Source organism: Aplidium turbinatum, chromosome 9 (assembly GCF_918807975.1).
Source record: "Aplidium turbinatum chromosome 9, kaAplTurb1.1, whole genome shotgun sequence".
Lineage (NCBI taxonomy): Eukaryota > Metazoa > Chordata > Ascidiacea > Aplousobranchia > Polyclinidae > Aplidium > Aplidium turbinatum.
The window spans coordinates 5,090,267-5,112,301 of NC_137480.1; the positions used below are offsets into that span (position 1 = coordinate 5,090,267).

The 22,035-nt window shown below is 39.1% G+C and overlaps 1 protein-coding gene across 1 annotated transcript; it reads left to right on the forward strand.

The window, feature by feature from the left end:
* Window positions 1–17,212: 17,212 nt before the first annotated feature.
* Window positions 17,213–21,493, forward strand: LOC145776996 (uncharacterized). Its single transcript, XM_082588261.1, has 4 exons — window positions 17,213–17,464; window positions 20,281–20,425; window positions 20,754–20,872; window positions 21,186–21,493. The coding sequence occupies exons 1-4, from the start codon at window positions 17,213–17,215 to the stop codon at window positions 21,465–21,467; spliced, it is 798 nt and encodes a 265-aa protein (XP_082444387.1). The 3' UTR covers window positions 21,468–21,493.
* Window positions 21,494–22,035: the final 542 nt, after the last annotated feature.

The window sequence follows — 22,035 nt, forward strand, 5'->3', positions numbered from 1 at the left end:
TTGTGTTCAGTAATGAGAAGAAACTTGATGTCCAGCATCATTTTAATAGTCAGAATGATCGTGTTTGGTCAAGAGATGATGATGTGGAACCCCGGGTAATCACTCGGAGACAAGGGGCGGCATCCGTGATGGTGTGGGCCGCAATCAACGAATCAGGAAGGAGTCAATTGATTTTTGTGGACCAAGGAGTGAAATTGAACCAAGAAAACTACATAAATGATATTCTTAAGGGTTCATTGTTGCCTTGGGCAAAGAAACACTTTAATAAACGTAATTGGTCATTCCAATAAGATTCTGCCCCTTTACTAAGAACGCACAACTGGCTTTCAGCCAATATGCCGTCCTTCATTTCTAAGTAAGAATGGTCTCCTTCATCCTCAGACCTGAACCCCTAGACCAGTGGTTCTTAATCTTTTTTGTATGTTTTACCCTTTTAACAAAGATGAATATCAGATTTACCCCCAATAGATAAAATGGTAGCCTACCGGTAGCTAATCATTTATTAAAAAAAGGAAAGTAACAAGTTCCATCAGTTATATTCAATGCGACGGCTGCCCTTGCTTTTTGGCAACGAGTTGTTCAATGTCTGGTAAAGTGGGAGATAATGCACAACAAATATCGGATTCAATATGAAGTTGGTTTCGTGCTTTAGATTTGATAGTAGGCTAAGCAATGCAGAGAAGCCGCATTCGCATAGGTAAGTTGAAGAAAACGTGACCGTAACGTTCAGAGCTTGAATACCTATTAGGGTGTACCATTTTGCAAAAAGTTTTTAGAAATTATTGCGGCTATGTATTACGGGTTTCCACTTTTGTTAAAAAGCATTTTGGTAGAGTTTCAGAATTTTCCCGCCAAAACTGTGGTTTGCCGCCATTTTGAAAAAATGGCGTCCAGATAAGATATTATGAAAATCTGCAGCCTTAAACTGGCATAATGTGATCATATAATATGTCGATTACGGGGTTTTTGGGGTCGCAGAACACGAATCTGAAGTCAAAAGTGCTCTACGACAACAATTTTGCAAAGTGAAATTTTACCACTTGAAATTTATGGTGAAATTTTGCAGACATGGACACAACCTGACCAAGAATACCTCACCCCAGAATGAGCATTCCTGAAATATTGTCAAACTGTTGAAATAACAACACGATTCATTTACAAACAAATTGAGTTAATCACTCTCAAACACGATCCATCCCTGTTTCTTCTGCATGCTATTCCTTATGCTTCAGTCCTGATTGATTTCAATTCCCAGTATTTCATCAACACAATAGCCTACCAAAGTTATGCAAGCACTCAATTCACTGAATTTTTGACGAATTTCTTTAACAATTGAGTTTGGCTAAGGTACCTTTTTTGTAATTTGAGAACTGTGCCTTTGCATGGCAAGCAAGAGAGCTTGCCGGTGGCTTTCGTCAGAACACCTGTCAAAAAAATCAGTGATTAGCTTAATCCCGCGTTCCGCAATATCGTTGACCATCCTTACGTTCAAAACGAATTTGCTTAGTTTCTTATAATCACTGAAGTTTTTCCATTCTGATACTGGCATTTGTTGCCACTCTTGATCAGTAAGTTCCAAATTGCTTTCCCAATTGTTGCCTCCAGCAATGTAGCCTACAAGTACCTTGCCACTTCCCTGAATTGACGGCAGTCGTATCAAATACCTCCATCAATGACACCTTTCTCTCTCCAGTCTTCCACCAATTTTATAATGGCCTGTTCCTGAGATGATCTGGTGCCGTCTGGTCTCATGCACCCCCAGAAGCTTTCATTTCTGCATTACCTTCATCATCAAAACTAACGCCAGATACATATACACAGCACTGTTCTGATGAAACATTTCCTCTCATTTTCAGAATCTTACCGGCCCAGTGAATTATTGCCAAATCAGGGGCCTGGAACTCATCTCTGATAATTAATTTGGGAGTGAGAGGACCTATAGTCTTATTAGCCAGTCTATGAGCTGCTGTGACTGATATTAGTATCTTCGACTTGTATGCCGGACGCTTGAACCACATAGCGAACATTGTTCTTTGCCGATAGCTCATCCAAGTCGATCAGATGTTAAAGGTATAGGCTAGGCGACGTAATACCCATTTTCTTTTCCATTCAGGAGTTTTCCAGTTGTCACTGTCACTTTCTGTTTCTTCATCTGCACTTAAGTTCAACTTCACGGTTTTCAGATTGTCAGCAACATCCTCTTTCTGTTTCCTTTCACCAGATGCACTGTGTCATTTTTCTCTAGCTCAGTCCCGTCTCTTCTACAGAGCATCTCTGCCCAATGCGCAACCTAGCCTACTTGATCTCTCTGGAGCTAATTTTTCAGATGTTCCAAATCTGTCTCCCAGTCAATAATACCGGAATGCATGAGAATTGATCGCTAAGTAGTCTTACATATATTCAGAGGATCCTTGAGCTTTTCTTCCATATCACGCAAACGTTTTTTTAAATGAATCAGTATTATTCCTCTCACGCCTGGAATCAAGTTCTAGATACCAAGTTTCATACAAATTCTTCAGATGCCGGTCTATATCCGCATTTTTAACAATAACCTTTCACGATTACTTCTCTTTTCCAGATTGTTTCTCGTTTTTCTTGCCAAATACCTAACCCACGCCAAAATGATGTTTCCATACCAGGGGAATTTCCTCCCTTGCTATCACGATGGATTGGTTGATCGTTCTGTGACTTTCGTCTCTGAGGAACAATAGCCTAGCAAGAACGTCAGAGCTTTTAGGAAGCTTTGGAACACCTAGTCTTTCGCTACGGTAGTGTTCCCAATGAGGAAGAACTTTCTTTTTGGTTTTTGTGCCAGTGAGTGGTGTGCTTCACCGGCCGTCTCATTCAGTGCCATTACTGATCTGAATCTTGTAACTTGCGTACGATCACTAGCTACTCTTCGAGTCACTGAGCTAATGATGATCTTCGTCGTGTAGAAGTAAAGCATTTACCCAGTTGGGAGAGTTCACTTTGGCTTTTCGAACTTTTTGGTCTGCCGTGGGGTACTCTGTTGCCGTCCATTAGTTAATAAGCAGGTAGATTAGTAACTAAGTACAGGCTATAGGCTATACTGTGGACTAGTTAGTAGATTTTCATCGGATGTGAAAGTACACAAGAAAGTACATGTTAATTTTTCCCTCATACTGATTGATATAATCACACCGACTAGAAAAGTTTATGCATAGCCTACATGCATTTCAAGGTTAAAATGACAATAAAATGCTCTTTTCATGTAAATCTGCGGTCCAAAACAGTGTGGTCACATATCTATATGTCAAAATTCACTTTGCAAAATTGTTGCCGTAGAGTGTTTTTAACTTCAAATTCGAGTTCTGCGACCCCAAAAACCCCGTAATCGACATATTATATGATCACATTGCGCCAGTTTAAAGCTGTAGACTTTCATAATATCCTATCTGGACGCCATTTTTTCAAAATGGCGGCAGAACCACAGTTTTGGCGGGAAAATTCTGAAACTCTACCAAAATACTTTTTAACAAAAGTGGAAACCCGTAATACATAGCCGCAATAATTTCTAAAAACTTTTTGCAAAATGGTACACCCTAATACCTATCCTTGGATAGCAATGCTATATTTTAACCCAAAACTTTTCTAGATTGCAAGAGTGAAACTCATCTTTTGCAAAAGAATCGTTTGTTAATTTTATAAATTCTTCTTGGATTACTTCAGGAACATCTTTCACTTTACATACAGAAGGATTTCTCGCTACTTTCATCAAAATGCTGCCAGTATTGATCTCGGGAAAATATCGTTCAAACTCCTCCTGCAAAGTTTGAAGATAGCTGATGATGTCATCCTTTAAGATTTGATTGAGATCATCTCCAGTTATCTCCGTCAAGCGGTGAAATGATATCTACAATACCTTCAGCTGGCACAATTTTTCTGTCCCGTCAACTGATGTGGATATTTTGATTGATAGCTCATTTAGGCTACCCCCCAAAACGAGGAAATTTACCCCAGTTTAAGAAATGCTGCCCTAGACTTTGGCATCAGGTCTTACCTGGAGAACAAGGTTTCGACTAAACACCACCAAAGTTTGGAAGCACTGAAGGCTAATCTGAAAAATGAATGGACCTAAATACCTCAAAGAGTTATTTGTGACTCTTGCAGGTCCTTTTCGAATCGTCGCCGACTTGTTATCGACGCAAATGTCGGACACATTGAGTAAAACTTGTTTTTCCTAAATATTTATTTATTTGACAATAATATTATATCATTTATATGTTTATTAGGCTACTCAAAAATTGTCTACTTCTACCATTTGTAAATACAGTTGATTGAAGTTGTAACGTTAATTATATTGATGACCCTGTAGCTTACAATGTAGGCTACATGTAGCCTATGCCTAAACATAATCCTTCTGCTGCTGAGCCGCTGCTTTGAGTAACCACCTCTTGCCTTGTAACCTGTTATCTTTGTGCAAGCTTTAGTCATGATCTATTTCCCCTTTCTATTGACTGAGTGTGTAGTTTGGCTACATCGGAACGCGAAGAGGTTGCTCAAGGATGCCTTATACTGTCAATAGGCTACTTTTTCATCACTGAAGAATGTCAAAAATAGAGACTCAGTTTCCAGTTCAGTGTCTCAATCAATGGATTGATTGACGAGACAAGATTGCCAGTTGCACGAAATTGGACTGGTTATGTTTCGGATTCTTGGAAAAATGTCGGATTGTGTGCTGGTTAATTTTGTTTGGTTTCTTTTTCATTTCAATGCAAATGTTATAAAATGAATACCATTTCCAGTTAAAAGCTTGTTTTTTTGTTCTTTAATTTATAGCCTACAGTTTTTCAAATTTTGGACTTGTTTCAACTTTTGGATGACTCGGTCATTTTTGGGTTCCTTTTTATTGGCAATTAGGCTGAAAATTTAAAAAAATATCTGGCACTTTGACACACTGGTCAAATATTGTTTGTTACTTTACTAAAAACTGGCCAACATGTTGCAAGATTTTTTTTTTCTGGGCCAGGAGTTCCCATAAAAGCGGCACTTTGTGGATGAAATAATTCCCCAGCAACAAAATTTCAACAATCGGAAACTTCGCTCTGCCAATTGTGGTAACCGACCCTGTGTCAAAAGCCTCTACAAGTAGGCTACCGTATGCGAAACTACCAGGAATAACCTACCAAGGCTTTTTGTCAGTTCAAGGATAAAGATTCAAAATCAACCACCATAAAACAAGGTAAGCTTGTGGCTATGAATTGTTTCTTTGTGCGCATAACACGGATATTTAAAAACGTGACGTGAATACATTCATTTTGTATTAAGCCTGGTAAATTTATGTGCCGTATCATAGATACAGCAATTTCTTATTTAAAAACAAATGGAAATACACCAGCCCAGGGCTTCCCAAACTGGGAATCGCAACTTTTTTCATGATAGCACATGACTAGAGAACTGTGTTCCGAAGGCTAGTGCAAGCTGTTATACTACCACAGCAGCAGGCTAAAACAGGTCGTTAGTATATTTGTAAAGTACGCAATGATCATGCTGCTAAAAGCGAAACTCAATCTATTAAGAAAATATACGCATTGGCCTAAATTACATAATGACCATGTAGGCAGTGGCGTAGGAAACCATGTAGGCAGTGGCGTAGCAGCCACTTGGCGGCTCTGGCCATGCGTCAGGGGCGGCAGGCTGCAAGGGGGCGGCAAAATGAGGTTGCACAGTGCACACAGCACGAGAAATGAAGTAATGCAAAAATAAATAAAGACGACGAGGTGGACTTTTTGGAGTTATAGCTCTGGAAATTGACAGATTTAAGAGGCTGGTGCGAAGCAGTGAAACCACGTTTGGTCGTAATGCAACAGCGTTTGATGTTTTACAGTGGTTAGCTAAATCACACCTAGGCCTACTTCATTCGACACCATATTTATGCTTGTGTCTGAAACGTTATCTTACCATTGGTGTTTCAATTGCGAGCTGTGAGAGGAGTTTCTCAAAGCTCAAAATGATAAAGTCGTATTTACGTTCTACCATGAATGATGATCGGCTATCAGCTCTATCGATTCTTTCTATAGAAAGAGAGTACGTTCAAAAACTTGATTTTGAAGATATTATCGCTGATTTTGCTTTGGCGAAAGCTCGAAAAGTTCAATTTTGAGGCGGCTATTGATCTTTTATTTGCCTAATACATTTGTTGTCCATTTTTTGTCTTTTATTTTTGGCCCGCTGAGATAGTGAAGCTTCTTTCTCAAGCAATATAGAACTTCTGAGACGCGGCACATTATTTGTAATTATTTTTATTGAAAAGATTGCTTGAACATGAAACTATTTCAAAATTTGCTGCAGTCTACTTAGGGCGGCATTTTCAACGAAAGCCAGGGGCGGCAGCATATGCTCGATCCGACGCCACTGCATGTAGGCTATACTTATCCTGGTCCAAAATGAAAAGGTTTTGAAAAATTAAACAAAATTTATGTGCGGTGTCATAGATAGCCTACAACAATTTCTTATTAAAAAAAAATCGAAATACACCAGCCCAGGGCTTCCCAAACTGGTAATCGCAACTTTGCAAGACGTCGAGTAACAAACTTCCAGTGTCGCAGAGAGGAGGCCTATAGGCTACCAATTTTACACAGTACACAGGCCCGGATTTAGGGAGAGCAGAGGGTGCAGTTGCTCCGGACCCCTTTTTGAAGGGGCCCCGACCTGGAAAAATGTGATTTTGTGTAATTATTATTATATTTTCTCAGCATTTGAAGTTTCTGCAAAATGCCTCCTTTTTCTTTCAAGGTTAATTTTTAGTCACAAGGTTGCGACTGAGCTTAGCGTAAAGGTATTCGCAACGATGTGGGTGACTTTCTAATTACCTTGTAAAGTTTTTCAAAACTTTTTTGCACGGGGAGGGGGGCGATCTAAAAGTGCCCCGGGCCAGTTAACACCAATTAAACTCGCCCCTGAATGTACAGCATATTAGCCTAGTACTTGTGTGCAAGACACTGTAAAAACTTTTACCTTAACTTTATTGAGTTACGCACTCAATTCATTATTTTTGCAAGTGAATGTGGTGAAATGGAATTAATGCTTAAACCCTTTCATTGTATTGTAAAGTGAGGTGGCCTTCAAAAGTCAAAGCTTTGAAAAATTGTCAATGTTGAAAAATGAAGTCGTGATTTTTCTAACCAAATAAAAATAAAATTCAGGCTTGGTCCACCATTTTCGTGAGTTGAACATGAGAGAGGAATATTCATCATTATCTCACTCAGCAGTAACAGCAGTTTGTAGGCTTGTAGCCTACAAATGTATCTGTGCGAGTCAGCGTTTTCAACATTGACGGCAATCAAAACAAAATAGGCCTACTGTTCCATCATAAGCATTAAGCAACATTGAAACCGCCTTAAGATCAGCATTTACAAACGTTGAGCCACGGCCGGACTTGCTTTGTGGCAAAAAGCAATCCCACCCATCACACAAAATAAATGTGTTTGCTTTTTTGTTTTGTTTCCAGTAGGCTACATGAAGTAGCAACCAGCTCAGTGGCCGAGTGGTTTCGCCTTCGGCTCTGGTGCTGGTAGATCTGAGATCGATTCCAGGTCGGGTCAAACCGAAGACTTTAAAAACGGTACCGATTGTGTTCTATCCTGCATAGCGCAGCGAGAATGAGTCGGGTAATAATGTGATAACATTGTAAACCTGATATAAATGAAAAATGAGCCCTGTCGCTAAAAGACCTTAGCTGTTGTAGAGCGACAATAAATAAAACCATAACATTATTATTATTATGAAGTAGCAGGCTTCGGGTAGGTGATAGCTTGTTTTCGTTCTAATTAAGCTTTTCAACAAATATCAAAAATGTATATTGAACAATGTTTATCGTTTTAAATCGTGATGGGTTGGTTGCGAGAAAAAAGACTAATAGCAGTGGTGGGAAGTTGCGTTTTTCCTTTGTTCAGAGAAACGCAGTCTTGATGACATCATGAACAGCATAGCTTCTGATTGGTTGATGGCTCGTGGTTGAACTGGATGGATGGACATTTTATTTTTGTTTGGATGCGAAACGTAGGCTACATAGGCTAAAACAAAAACGTACAGTGTGCAACTGTGCATCCAATGAGATAGTGCGAAAGACCGTAGCCCTGAAGGCGTAGGAGGTCTTCGGGTCTGCACTCCCTCATTCAAACAGTTATAAGAAAGAAGGTATTGCGTTTTAAAATAGCAAAATTGACACAAAAAAGAAGAAGGAAGGAACAACAGAAAACAAATACAGATACAGACGCAAGAAATACAAAAAAATAATAACAATGGACATGAAGTCAGGTAGTGGATGTCGTTTCTATAGCTCTTGATTATTGAAGACGTGTTTTTTGCAAGTTTTAGGCTATAGCCTACTGAACAATTTTTAGCCTTTTTTCATGTTTTTTTTTAATATTTTGGGGTGAATTATCCCATACCTTGATTCCCACGGGTAGGCTATTTGCCTGCTGAGTATTAAGCGAATTTGAGTGTCGGGTGTTATACAAAATACAAATGTATAGGCTAGTGGAATTTTGCATGTTGAAGCGCCTACCAAGCTAGGGCATAGATGCCTTTCTAACTTTTAAGATTTTTTATTTACTGAAAGTCATACTAAATGAAAAACCTGACTTGGCAATCATACACGTTCTTTGTGTTAAATATGTTACCATTAACGATTTGTAGTAAAATTTGGCCCCATTTGCGGTCTGATCACCATTCCGTGCGTGCTTTTGTCAGAGCTTTCTAAATCGGAACGGACGTGAGCAGCGAAGCGTGCGATTATACAGTCTACCTCACCAACGACTGGCAATCAGCTGATCGGGCAATAGTTTTTACTGCGAGCGATTTAATTGTATGTATTTTCTCATCAACCAGAGTTTCTATGATTACAATCCGTAGTTTTTATACTTGGAGAATGAAATAATGTGTGTAGTTCAAATACTGCATTCAAGGAAATGTCATAAGCTACACATGATTTTACACAACCAACAAAGGCTGCAGTGTAAATTCACGCTGGTCTGATCATATATATTTCTTGGACTAACAAAATGAGCGATTTTAGGTAGATTAAACAGGACGTTTAATTGCTTTTCTTAGTTTAGTGCATCTTTCACTCCGTGCAGACTTACTATTTTCTCACTAATAGATTAGTAAGTCAATTATAGTTAAGGTAGGCACTTAAACATGAAGATATCCAATTCAACGTCCGCCCCGATAGCTCAATTGGTTAGCGCGTCACTTCTGGAACGAAGAAGCTTTAAGATCAAGCGGCGCTGGTTCGACTCTCGGGGTGTGCGCTTGAGCAACGCACGTTTAGGACTGCTCTCCATTCAGCGGTATCTAATGGATGGAATAGTTCCCCGGCAACAAGACTTCAACAATCGGAAACTTCACTCTGTCAATCTCGGTGACCGGGCCTGCGTCAGTGATTCAAAGCCTCTACAAGTATGCGAAACTGCCAGGATTAAGCTCTGCAAGAAGCTTTCCCAGTCCGAAGATAAAAATTCAATCAATCAACCACGAAGCTAAACTATTAATGACGTCATCAAGGTTGCGTTTCTAAGAACAAAGAAGAACGCAAATGGTAGTTAAATTAAGTCATCGGCTGACTTGACGCAGAAGGTTAGGAACTTAGGACAATGGTAATCATTTCATTGACGTGGCTTTGATTCTCACCACTGGTATTGCTCTTTTTTTCTTCTGTAATATTGTGGTAACATTTATTTTAGGCCCACGTGTAAGGATAGTTTATATTTAAGTATAAGAATGTTTGTTTATCTTTGAATTAATATTAAGGCTGTCTGACTATCTAATAAATATTCTATCTAACTTATTTAATTTAGCTATCTGACTCCATTAACTATTTCCACACAATTGTTATCGGTACTCGAATTATAATTTTTAGTCATCAGAAGGTGTTCATATAATGTTGTAGGTTTATAACAGAAATGAAATTAAATAACGAAACAAATGTTACGAATTTTCACATTTCAACAGTCGTCTAAATTGTTACATAGCCTACTACACAATCTATTTAATCTTTTCGGAACTGAGCTCAGCTTGAGCTGGTCTGATTGAGCTGGTCCGATTGAGCTGGTCCGATTGCTTGATCGAGCTTTTTTGTCTAATTGAGCTCTCTCCAAATGCGAACAAATCAGTTTATATTATCAGTTCCCTTTTTCCTATTTCAACAGTTTAAACGGAAAAGTACAATTCTTTAGGAAATTACGCATGGGTTAAAATGGTTCAATTTAGTTAAAGAAAGGGAATTTATAATTATAATGAAATAATGTGTTGATGACGTCATATCATTGCGCAACGCAGTATCTGTCTTGAGATCAGTCACTTCGCCTTTTTCTATTCTACGACCACTTGAGCTAATCCGTTACCGCCATTTTGTGACACGCATTCATTCTGTTACTGAAGTGCTTCGTACCAACAACGTTCGCAATAAAGCTAGAGACATAATAAACATGGTGGCAGCGTAAGATTCTTGAACTCAGCCGTAGCGTCAGCAAATCGAAGACATACAGATAGAAGTGGCACTAAGGTTAAATTGAACCAGCGTCAAAGACAGACAAGATGTCAGATCGCCAACATAGACTGCCCCCACCACTTGATCCACTGGACAGCAACCTTGCCGAGTCCTATCACCAATGGCGTGAAATCATAAATGGTGGATATCTATTTGCTGACGACCAAAGCATACAATGATGACAACAAGGTGCAGACAGCAATCGTTAAAGAATGCGCAGGCTGGAGCATGATCCAGGAAATGAGACATTTTGAATATACCGCAGAAGAGAGCAAAGACGATCCGAAAATATTGCTGGAAAAACTTGAAAAATATTGCAGCCCAAAATAGAACGATGTTATCTCCACATTGAGGTTTTACAAAGTAGAATATAAAGAACCCTTTGACGCATTCCTGACAGAATTGAAAGCAAAAGCCGAACACTGCAAATTTCCAGACAGAAACAGGGCTTTGCGAGACAAAATCATACTGTCTGTTCCGACAGCGCTGCAAGAGAAGCTTTCATGCGAAGCGACACTCACGCTTGACAAAACAATACAAATCTGCCGAGCCAGTGAAGCATCGCACAAACAATTGCAAGAATTGCAAGCAAAGCCTGCTGAGTCCATACACAAGGTTGTACAACACCATTCCAACAAGGCAACACAGAGACGCTTTTCACGCTACGAGAAAAGCGCTCAATGTGACTTTTGTGGCCAAAACCATCCCCGCAACAGAAGCATGTGCCCAGCGTATGGAAAAACGTGTTCCACTTGCGGGAAAAGAAATCATTTTTCAGTAAAATGTCGAAGCCGCCTACACCAGGTCCACAACATGGAGCCAAGCGTGCACTCAGAAGAAGAAGACGCATATTTGTGTGCTATACATTATACAAGGAAGTGAGAAACGAGGACTAACTGCACTACTCAATATAAATGAACAGGAAGTCCGTTTCCAGCTGGATACCGGAGCTGACGTCAACACCATATGCAAGCGCTTTGTAAAAAGAGGTCAGATAACTCCGACTACACAAACATTGACGATGTGGAATAGAACTACAGTCAAACCAGCAGGTACGGCCCTACTCGATGTTATCAATCCGAGAACTAAGGAAACCTACTGTGTTAAATTCACTGTTGTAGATAATAACTTGAACTGTCTTCTAGGATTATCCACAGTTAAAAACTTGAATTTGATTTCGATTAATGATGATGCTTTTATCGCCAATATAAGTAACACAAAACTGGGTTACATCGGTTGTGCGTCTTTAACAGTAGACCCAAGGGTAAAACCTAGAACCCTACCCTGTCGCAATGTGCCAGTCGCGCTCAAAGAGAAAGTCAAACTCGAACTCGAATCGCTGGTAGAGCAAGGCGTACTATCCCCCGTCGATGAACCAACGGACTGGGTTAGTCAAATGGCAATAGTAAAAAAACCAAATGGGGATTTACGTATCTGCATCGATCCCCAGCCACTAAACACAGCATTAAAAAGAGAACACTATAAATTGCCAACGCTTGACGATATCTTACCTTCCTTAACAAATGCCAAAATATTCTCAAAGGTCGATGTAAAACACGCCTATTGGCATATCGAACTAGATGAAGAAGCGAGCAAGCTAACAACAATGATCACGCCGCATGGTCGCTATCGGTGGAATAGACTTCCATTCGGTCTCAAAGTAAGCAGCGAAATTTTTCAAAAAAGATTAATAGCAAAACCTAAACGGTGTCTTCGCTGTCGCAGATGACATCATTGTTGTTGGTTGTGGGTCAAATGAAAACCAGGCCATCAATAACCATGACGATAACCTGAGACCTTTGCGACAGCGCTGCAAAAATATACCAATTTTGCTCAATGATCAAAAGGCGATCATTAAGAAAACGGAAATCACGTTTATGGGCCACAAGGTAACGAAAAACGGGATCCAAGCCGATCCATCAAAGATAGAAGCAATAAGAAACATGCCTTCACCCACAGATATATCTGGCGTAAAACGATTCTGCGGCATGATTCAGTATCTATCGAGGTTCATGCCTAATCTGGCAAACGACCTCGAGCCCGTACGAAGACTGACCCGAAAAAACGTAGAGTGGGAATGGAGTGAGGAGTGTGAGCAGGCAATACAAAAGGTTAAAAAGAAAATCGAGCAACCCCCAATACTGGCCTATTTTGACGCGCAAAAGCCAGTGATTCTACAGGTGGACAGCAGCAAGGATGGACTTGGTGCTGTTCTCTTGCAGGACGATCAACCTGTCGAATATGCATCTCGCGCCCTCACAAAATCTGAGCGAAATTGGGCACAAATAGAGAAAGAGACATTAGCAGTCGTATTTGGTCTGGAGCGATTTGACCAATACACCTATGGCCGACAAATCACAATACACAACGACCACAAACCCATCGAAACTATACTTAAAAAACCACTAAGCCAGGCCCCCAAACGGATACAGAGCCTGCTGATGCGCATGAATAGATACGATGTTGATTTCAAATACATGCCTGGAGCCAGCCTTGTCATTGCCGACACCCTAAGTAGAGCCTTCCCTGAACTTAACGACTCAGAGAATCAACCGAATCACATAATGAACTTAAACGTCCTAGAGCAGTGGTCTCCAACCTTTTTAAGAAGCGACCCCAATTTAAGCGAAAACGAAATCAGCATTTCCATGCGACCCCATTTTGTTTTCCAATACGAAGAAAAATGTTTCAAGTAATGCTGAAATTAAATAATACGAGTGAGTATGCACAATTACAGAGAAATGTGGCTACAATGAAGTATTCCAAATGATTGTTAAGAAGTTTTAATTAATACATGAACTCAATTTCACGAACACAAAATTGTCAATTTGTTTCAACATTTAATTTGCACTGTTAATGTGATGGTTGCAATTTGGTCAAGAACGTCATTGGACATAATCTTCAATCCTACGTTTTACTGATGTAGCTGATAGTGAAATTGAATTCAAGAGATTGCAATTTACGTTCAAAAAATTCAGATGGTTTATCCATTCAGGCAGCCTGGATGATTTTGTTTCTAAATGACGTTTAAGTTTATTTTTCTTCATTCTTCACTTTAGTTTGCAATTAGAATCAGTAATACAAAGTTTTAAAAAAGTCTCGTCAGTCGTCATACGACCTTTTTCTGGTATTTTTTGCTGCCATTTTTGTACAATATTTATCTGTGCTTACTAGTTACAAATAACCATTACTAGCTGCAAAGCAAACCGTAAACAGCCGGTGAAATGTCTGCACACTACACCTGCATAAATAACCATTCGCTCGTTCTGGAGTCACCATGATAATAAATGCTAGTTAATCTAATTCTAAACTAGCATCGTGAATGCTTTTGCTTGTCCTACTTGTCGCTACTATTCTGTTTTTGATTATTGCATCACAGTCGTGTAATTGTGACACGAGGTAGCAAGCTGTAGGCTACTCCAAAACACAAAGGATGTAAACTACTGTAGAACAAAAAACTATCAGTCTTTTTTTTTTTTCGGTAATGAATTGAATACGGTGAGTTTTGGCGACCCCAGGAAAAGTTAAGGCGACCCCACTTGGGGTCGCGACCCACAGGTTGGAGACCACTGTCCTAGAGGACATACCAGACGAACGTCTAATTGCAGTAAAACAGGCCATGCAAAGCGATGACGAAGCAAAAACACTGTTGAGGATCATAACAGAAGGTTGGCCAGCTACCAAAAATGATCTCCCAGAAAACATCAAACCTTATTTTTCGCTTCGAGAGTGCCTGACGCAAGAAAAGAACTTAATACTAAAGGGAGAGCGCATATTTATCCCAAAAAATTTGCGCCGCGAGATCAAAGACAATTTACACCTTGCGCATTTAGGTTATGACAGCATGATGCGGCGAGCACGCGAGACCGTGTTTTGGATAGGATTACCAAAAGAACTAAAACAAATGACAGACAATTGTATAATCTGTCAACAAACAAAACCAAGCAACCAGAAAGAGACACTCAAACAACACAACGAAGGAACGGCGCCATGGGAAAAAATTGGTATTGATCTGTGCGAGTTTCAAGGAAAGAGTTATTTAATAACGGTCGACTACTACTCTAATTTCATTGAAATCGACGTGATGACGTCAACCACCACCAGACAAGTTATAAGCTGCTTAAAAAAGCATTTTGCGCGATACGGCATTCCCAAATGTGTGGTATCAGACTGCGGTCCACAGTTTATGTCTGATGGCTTTAACGCATTTTGCAAAAAATGGCAGGTCACCCATACAACTTCCAGCCCAGGCCATCAACGAGAAAACGGAAAAGCAGAGTCAGCGGTTAAATGTGTAAAAACCATGCTTAAGCGCACATTTCTCAACCAAACCGACCAATACCAAGCCCTGCTTGAGATCAGGAACACGCCGCGCCAAGACGTAAACATCAGCCCAGCAGAGATCCTCTTTGGCAGAAAACTTAGATCAGTGATACCTCTAATCACCAAACCTAGCAACACCATGCACGCCGAAAAAAGGCTTCATCGCAGAAATGCCACAAAAAGAAATTATGATAAAAACGCTCGTGATATGAGTCCATTTTCAATTGGACAACGAATTTATTTTCAAAGCCCACCCAGTACAAGCTGGGAACGAGGGAGAGTGACCGCAATACCTTCTTCGCGCACCTACATAATCGAGTCCGCTTCTGGCACAAGGTATAAAAGGAACAGGGTCCACCTTCGTATCGACAAAAGTGACCTGTTCTTAGATATACCACACAGTATAACACCACTTGACAACCATGACGCACCCTCTGAAAGCTACCCCAGAAGTAGCTCTTCAGAACGACCAAGACGGATGCGTAGAGCCCCTGTGTGGTTGAATGATTACCATACTACGTAATTTTCTTAACCTACAACCTGATGACATTTGGCATTTGTGTTTGAAGTTGTATGTGATATATTTTAACTGCATTATCCCAGATATCACTGATAACTTTTAGCAGTATGCTTGCATCTCCACCTCTTGAACATTTACCCTTTCGCTGTAAATATAATTAACTTACCATATCGTAATCACATATGTTACAATACGTTTTGCATTGTGCGTATATCGTAATCATATGCCATATCGTAATCATATGTGTTACCATACGTTTTGTATTATGTAACCTAACCCCCAAATGATCTCTCCTTCATACTGTAGTAAAACTGCAATCCTATTCATAACGCCTTTCATTGAAAGGGGGATGTTGATGACGTCATATCATTGCGCAACGCAGTATCTGTCTTGAGATCAGTCACTTCGCCTTTTTCTATTCTACGACCACTTGAGCTAATCCGATACCGCCATTTTGTGACACGCATTCATTCTGTTACTGAAGTGCTTCGTACCAACAACGTTCGCAATAAAGCTCGAGACATAATAAACATAATGGATCGCTCCTATATTACCAAACAAAGTTCAAAGTAATAATCAACTATCTGGCTGAATGCTGGAAGGTCACAATTGGACGGTATCCACCTAAAGCATATTCTGATTGATTCACACATCGCGGACAACCTAACATCTGATTGGTTCGTAGTTGAATTGGATATCTTCATGTTTAAAGTGCCTACCATAGGTTAGAGTGGAGTTGGAGTGGAGCCGGATTTTTAGAAAATGGAGTGAATTCAGAGTAGGTTTAGCAACTTTGCATTTCAGTTAAGGAAATGAGTTCCGTAGCTTTTCTGTTAAAAGCAAAATAAAAAAACTGTCCCCACGATTTTCTACCTATTGGTTAAGTGTGCACCACAAAAAACACTTACGTGCTGCCAAAAATGGTCCCACCTCTGAGATATTTTGTGCTATTCCATTGGCTAGTAGGCCTATCATAATTCAGAATGTAATTTCAGAGTGGAGTAGATTCAGAGGCTAAAATGATGAATTTTTTTTGTGTCAGATTGGAGAGTGTAGTGTCAATTTTTTTAAAGTTTGAAGATAAGATATAGCAATAATGCTCATCCATCAGCTCATCATCGAGTAATGATACAATACAAGTGTCCGGTATACAAAGAAATGTTACAGAAGGGCATCATGCTATGTCATAATGATGTAGGCTAACCTCTGCGATACAGAATTTTGTTTCGTGAATATTATTTTGAGGCAGAAATGAAAGATTATAATTAGGCTAAAAGCGAATAGCTGAAATTGTTAAATCGTATTGCAAAATGTGAAGTAGCTTACATGACTTTAAAAGGGCACCGTTGCCCCCTGCCCCCCGCTTCCAGAGCCCCTGGTTATAGCCAAAGAAACTTTTTTATAAAACTAAGTTTTTATTGAACCATAGAGAAATAAAACATAGTAACTTTAGCGGGTTTAGCATACTTTATTTCACACAAAATATAACATAATTAAATAAAATAAACTCAAACGTTTTCGACACGTACGTGTTCCTCATCAGGAATTAAATCTGCAATACATAAAATGAAAATGTTACAGTTACAGTGCATAGTCAAATTTATCTTACGATTTTCATTTTATGTATTGCAGATTTAATTCCTGATGAGGACACACGTACGTGTCGAAAACGTTTGAATTTATTTAATTTAATTATGTTATATTTTGTGTGAAATAAAGTATGCTAAACCCGCTAAAGTTACTATGTTTTATTTCTCTATGGTTCAACAAAGCAAACTCTCTACCAAAGCTTTAAGTTTTTATTGCAGGTAAACTGTGTTGTCCGGTAAGACATTGATGTTACTAGTTTTGTCATCATGAAAGTGATTTTAGCAGGTCTTCCTAAAACTGGAACCAAGACAATGGTTTCTGCATTGCAAGAACTTGGCATGAATGTGTATGATTATATGGAAAACTTCGAATTTTTGGGCGACGACTGGATAAAGATTTGTACTAAAGGAGGAACCACAAAAGATTTCATTCGTATGTACCAAGGAGTAGATGCCAGCACCGACAGCCCAGTTTGGTATTTTTGGGAAGAATTGTTGAAAGCATTTCCAGATGCTAAGGTTTGACATTGAAGTTTCAAATTTCACCTTTCGACCCTTTTTAATTGATATTTGCTAATACGGATAACAAAGATAGGCCTACATCATTGCAGTGGAGTTTGGGAAAGTTAAGGGCAAAAGATTATTATGAAACCTATGAAACTATGAAATTAGAGCACAGAACTGGTTAGGTGATTCCAGATACCGAAGGGATTTGTCTTAGTACCGTAGATTGCTATTTTCTTATAAAACGACAACTTGATTGGTTGAATCTTTATCCTCGGACTGTGAAAGCTTCTTTCAGAGTTTGATTCTGACAGTTTCATATACTTGTAGAGGCTTTGAAACACCGACGCAGGCCCCGTCACCGGGATTGACAGAGTGGAATTTTCGATTGTTGTTGAAGTGTTGTTGCTGGGGAATTTTTCCATCCACTATGGTAGATAGCCTACTGCTGAATGGAGAGCAATCCTGAAATGCGTTGTTCAAGCGCACACCTCCACAGATGAACCAGCACCGCTTAATCATAAGTTGGGTGCTAAACCACTGAGCTAATGGGGAGGACACGTTGTTGAAAAATCTTTGAAACACCAATGGGGTCACCACTGTCATCAGTTTTGATCTGGTTCTGGTTTGCTTGATTTTGACAATTGGTCTGGTCGGATTTGAATCTTTATCCTCGGACTGACAAAGCCTTGATAGGTTATTCCTGGTAGTTTTGCATAGCCTACTTGTAGAGGCTCTTGATGTAGGGCCGGTTACCGAGATTTGCAGAGTGAAGTTTTCCGAATGTTGAAGTTTTGACCAATTTAGTCAAGGAACGCATCAAAGAATTAGCTTTCAATGTTTTTTCATCACATGTTACACTTTGGCTTCGATGTTGGTTGGTTTTTAATCTTTATCCTCAGACTGACAAAGCTCTTGATAGGTTATTTGTGACAGTTTTGCATACTTGTACAAGCTTTCAACCACTGACATGTATAGATGACATTTAATTTCATTATCACTTAAACACCATAATATCAGAATCCATCCAACTTACTGAATAAGTCAAAAGCAACCAAAACATCGCATTTCTTGATGTAAAGGTCACCTGGCAAAGCTGACACTAGCTCACACTAGTGCACAGGTTTACAAAAAACTTACGCACACAGTGCACTTCACATCGGACCCACTTCAGCACAAATTGTTCTCTATTGCTAAATATTTCTACAATCGCGCTAACAACTTGATCACCCACCTGTTCCGGACAATCTCTGTACAAATCAAACGTCACATAAAACCGTTGTCTACTGAACCTGACGTCTTACGTCATATGGACTATTGCTAGAAATAAGGAAAGATTGCATCACCTTTGTCACACATGTGAAGCATTACATCATCGTTAAATCTTGAATTTCGAGATATGGTGTAAGCCAAACTTAACAGGTGCTTGAATACCTTCATAATGCTTATCATTATTACGTCACAGAAGATTGATACGTACATTTGAAATATCGTAGTCTATTCTCTCATTCTTAAAATTGTTGCTTGAAAAGTTGGTCGCATATTAAAACGGTTTTGTTTGTGCTTATACCAACCAGACGAAATTTCCGTCTTTATCTCAGTAATTTGTATTGTAGTGACAAGTTTTAGTGGGTACGGTGTTTCTTTCATTCTTCGACAGCCTTGGGGCTATTTTTACAGAAAAACAGTTCTTGAATAAACGTTTTCAGAAGAGTACTTCTTTCGGTCATTGCATACAGACGAACGGATCCTGGAATCTTATGTTACAATTTTCCCACGAAGAGATTATGGTTTAACGTCGTGACCACCTACCCTGCCAACAAGAGAAAACAAACAAATATATAACTTTTAAAAACTGAATGCGTTTCCCAAACGTGTTGAAACTACATACTCATTTCTTGACCAACAGTCACGTCAAGCATTAACCTGAACTATATTTAAAGTCGCTATGAAACCATTCCGAACTATTGGTAATATTTATCAATACCAAAAGATCCAATTCCATTTCATAATAAGGTGGTGTGGACTGTGGTTTACAAAATATTGTGCAGTGATTGTTACCCAACAAATAAAACAACTGTTCTTGCATCTACTTTACGCTAACCAAATTTTTTTGTTTTGCTTTTAAATTGCAGTACTGTATGTGATTTTAAAACTTTTGTTTTTTATGTTATTTGCTATGAGGATGCGCATTGTCATGGTGCACGAAATGCCAGTGAAACAATAAAACAACTCGCATGTTTCTGCGTTCACTTTCCCATTCGTCAGATGAACATTGCAACTAATGCTAGCTAGTGCAAGCTGTTACTACCACAGCAGCAGGCTAAAACAGGTCGTTAGTATCTTTGTAAAGTACGCAACGATCATGCTGCTAAAAGCGAAACTCAATCTATTAAGAAAATATACGCATTGACCTAAATTGCATAATGACTCTAACTTGATGGAGGAAACCATGTAGGCTATACTTATCCTGGTCAAAAATGAAAAGGTTTTGAAAAATTAAACAAAATTGTGTCTGTTGGAGAAACGAAAAGCTACTGGTAGCCTACTTAAAATGCATGACCTGATGTATCAGAGCTTTTAAAGTTTTGACAATATTTTTTTTTGCTGTCGCAAATGTTATCATATTCATTTTGAGGAACACTGACAGAAGAAAGCAACATAACAAACTATGTGCCGTAGTTTCATGATCTTGGTAGCCTACTGTCGAGTTGCACATGCTTTGCTGCGTTTTTGTACATGCTAAGACTTTTTCCGACTGGCATAGAAGCCAGATCGACATGTTTACTGTCATTAACACACATGTACAGTAGCCTATATCTTTTTTTCAGATAATTCTAACCAAACGAGAAAATGAAGAAGTTTGGTATAAAAGTTTTGTGGCCCAAACGAAGTCTTATCCCATATTTTTGTTCGGAGTTCTGCGAAAATTATCACCTACAATACACAAATTTGTGTTGTTTGCTGAAATATGCGGTGAGATATAGAATGAAGACTGTTTTTATGACTCGGTTCGAATGATTACAAACCCGAATGATGCAATTCGTATGCCCCATTGCCCCCATACCTTGAGGATGTAATAACTTTTACCCGAATACTATTGTTGCGTAGTGACACTTCAACACCAATAACGAAAAGCTTAACTTATTTTTTGTGTTCACTGATGCTGCTCTGTGTAGAAAACAAAAACATTTTAGAAAACCTTAATTTACCATTTGTTTGAATTCGATAGAGTTTTGTAATGAATTGGCTATGAGTTCACGTGCTGTGTTTGCATGTTTAATCTTACTAAGTGTACTTTTAGGTTATGCGATATTCAAGCAACCTCCATTTCCAAAACAAAGCATTTTTGATGGAGAATTAGGCATCAACAAATCTCTGCTATTGCGATTATACAAGCGGCACAATAGTTATGTAGTTAAGGTAAGTTTAGAGAGGCTATTTGTTGATGTTCAACTGAATAACCACATACATCACATTGTTTTGAATCTTTATCCTGGGACTGACAAAGTCTTTGATAGGTTATTCTTGATAATTTTACATATTTGTAGAGCCTTTTGACCGGGGCTGGTTACCGAGATTGACAGAGTAAAGTTTTTCCAATATTTGTTGCCTGGAATTATTCCATCTACAAGATCCCGCTGAATGGAGAGCAGTCCAAATTTAAATCTCTGTTAAGAGTAACCAGCTAGTGTAGAACCTAAAGTAGACTAATTGGAATTTTTTTTATTTTCAGACCGCTCCAAAGGACAGGCTTCTTGTTTTCAGTGTAACAGAAGGCTGGGAACCCTTGTGCGAATTTCTTGGAGTAGATGTTCCATCAAAACCTTTTCCTTATAAAAACAAAAATGCAGAATTAACTGATAAATTAATGAAGACCCATCCAGTGTTTGCCAGAGCAAAGCGAGAAGTGGTTATGTCAACAGTGATCCTTGGTACATTACTGGCATATGGTTGCTACAAAGCCGTGAAGACGTCGGCTTTTTCTAATGTTTTTTGTACTGTAGCAATGCAGTGATTAAGGTGTCAACAGTTTTTGGAAATAAATAGGCTACGCTACACAGTAAAATTTATGTAACAATGAAAAAGTAAAACTTTATGTATACTCATTACCAGTGACGTTCGGTGGCTTAAACCATTGGGAAAGCAACTTGGAAATATGTTGCAGCAAGGTAGTAGGCACGAGGGGCGTAACCGTCGGGCGAAGCCCGAAGGCGTGTTGCCGAAGGCAACACTTCCAGCGAGGGGTCTGGGGGGCCTCCCCCAGAAATTTTTGAAAAACACTTCCAATTTGGTGCGCTCTGAGAGCATTTCCAAAACAAAATCTTCGGACTTTCCCAGTCCGAGGATAAAGATTCAATCAATCAATCAAACTGGGACTAGTTTAGAATGTTGGCTGCTTTTTTAGACTGAGCACAAAAACTTATTGTCAATGTCATCTGTAAGCATTTACGACATGCATTGGACTGGTGCACTAGTAAAGAGCAAATAATTAGCCTATAAATTAAGCTAGTCCATTCTTGAAGAACACAAGTATGTTTGCTCTGAACTTGTGATGTCAGTCTATTGACCCAAAGAATTTAAAA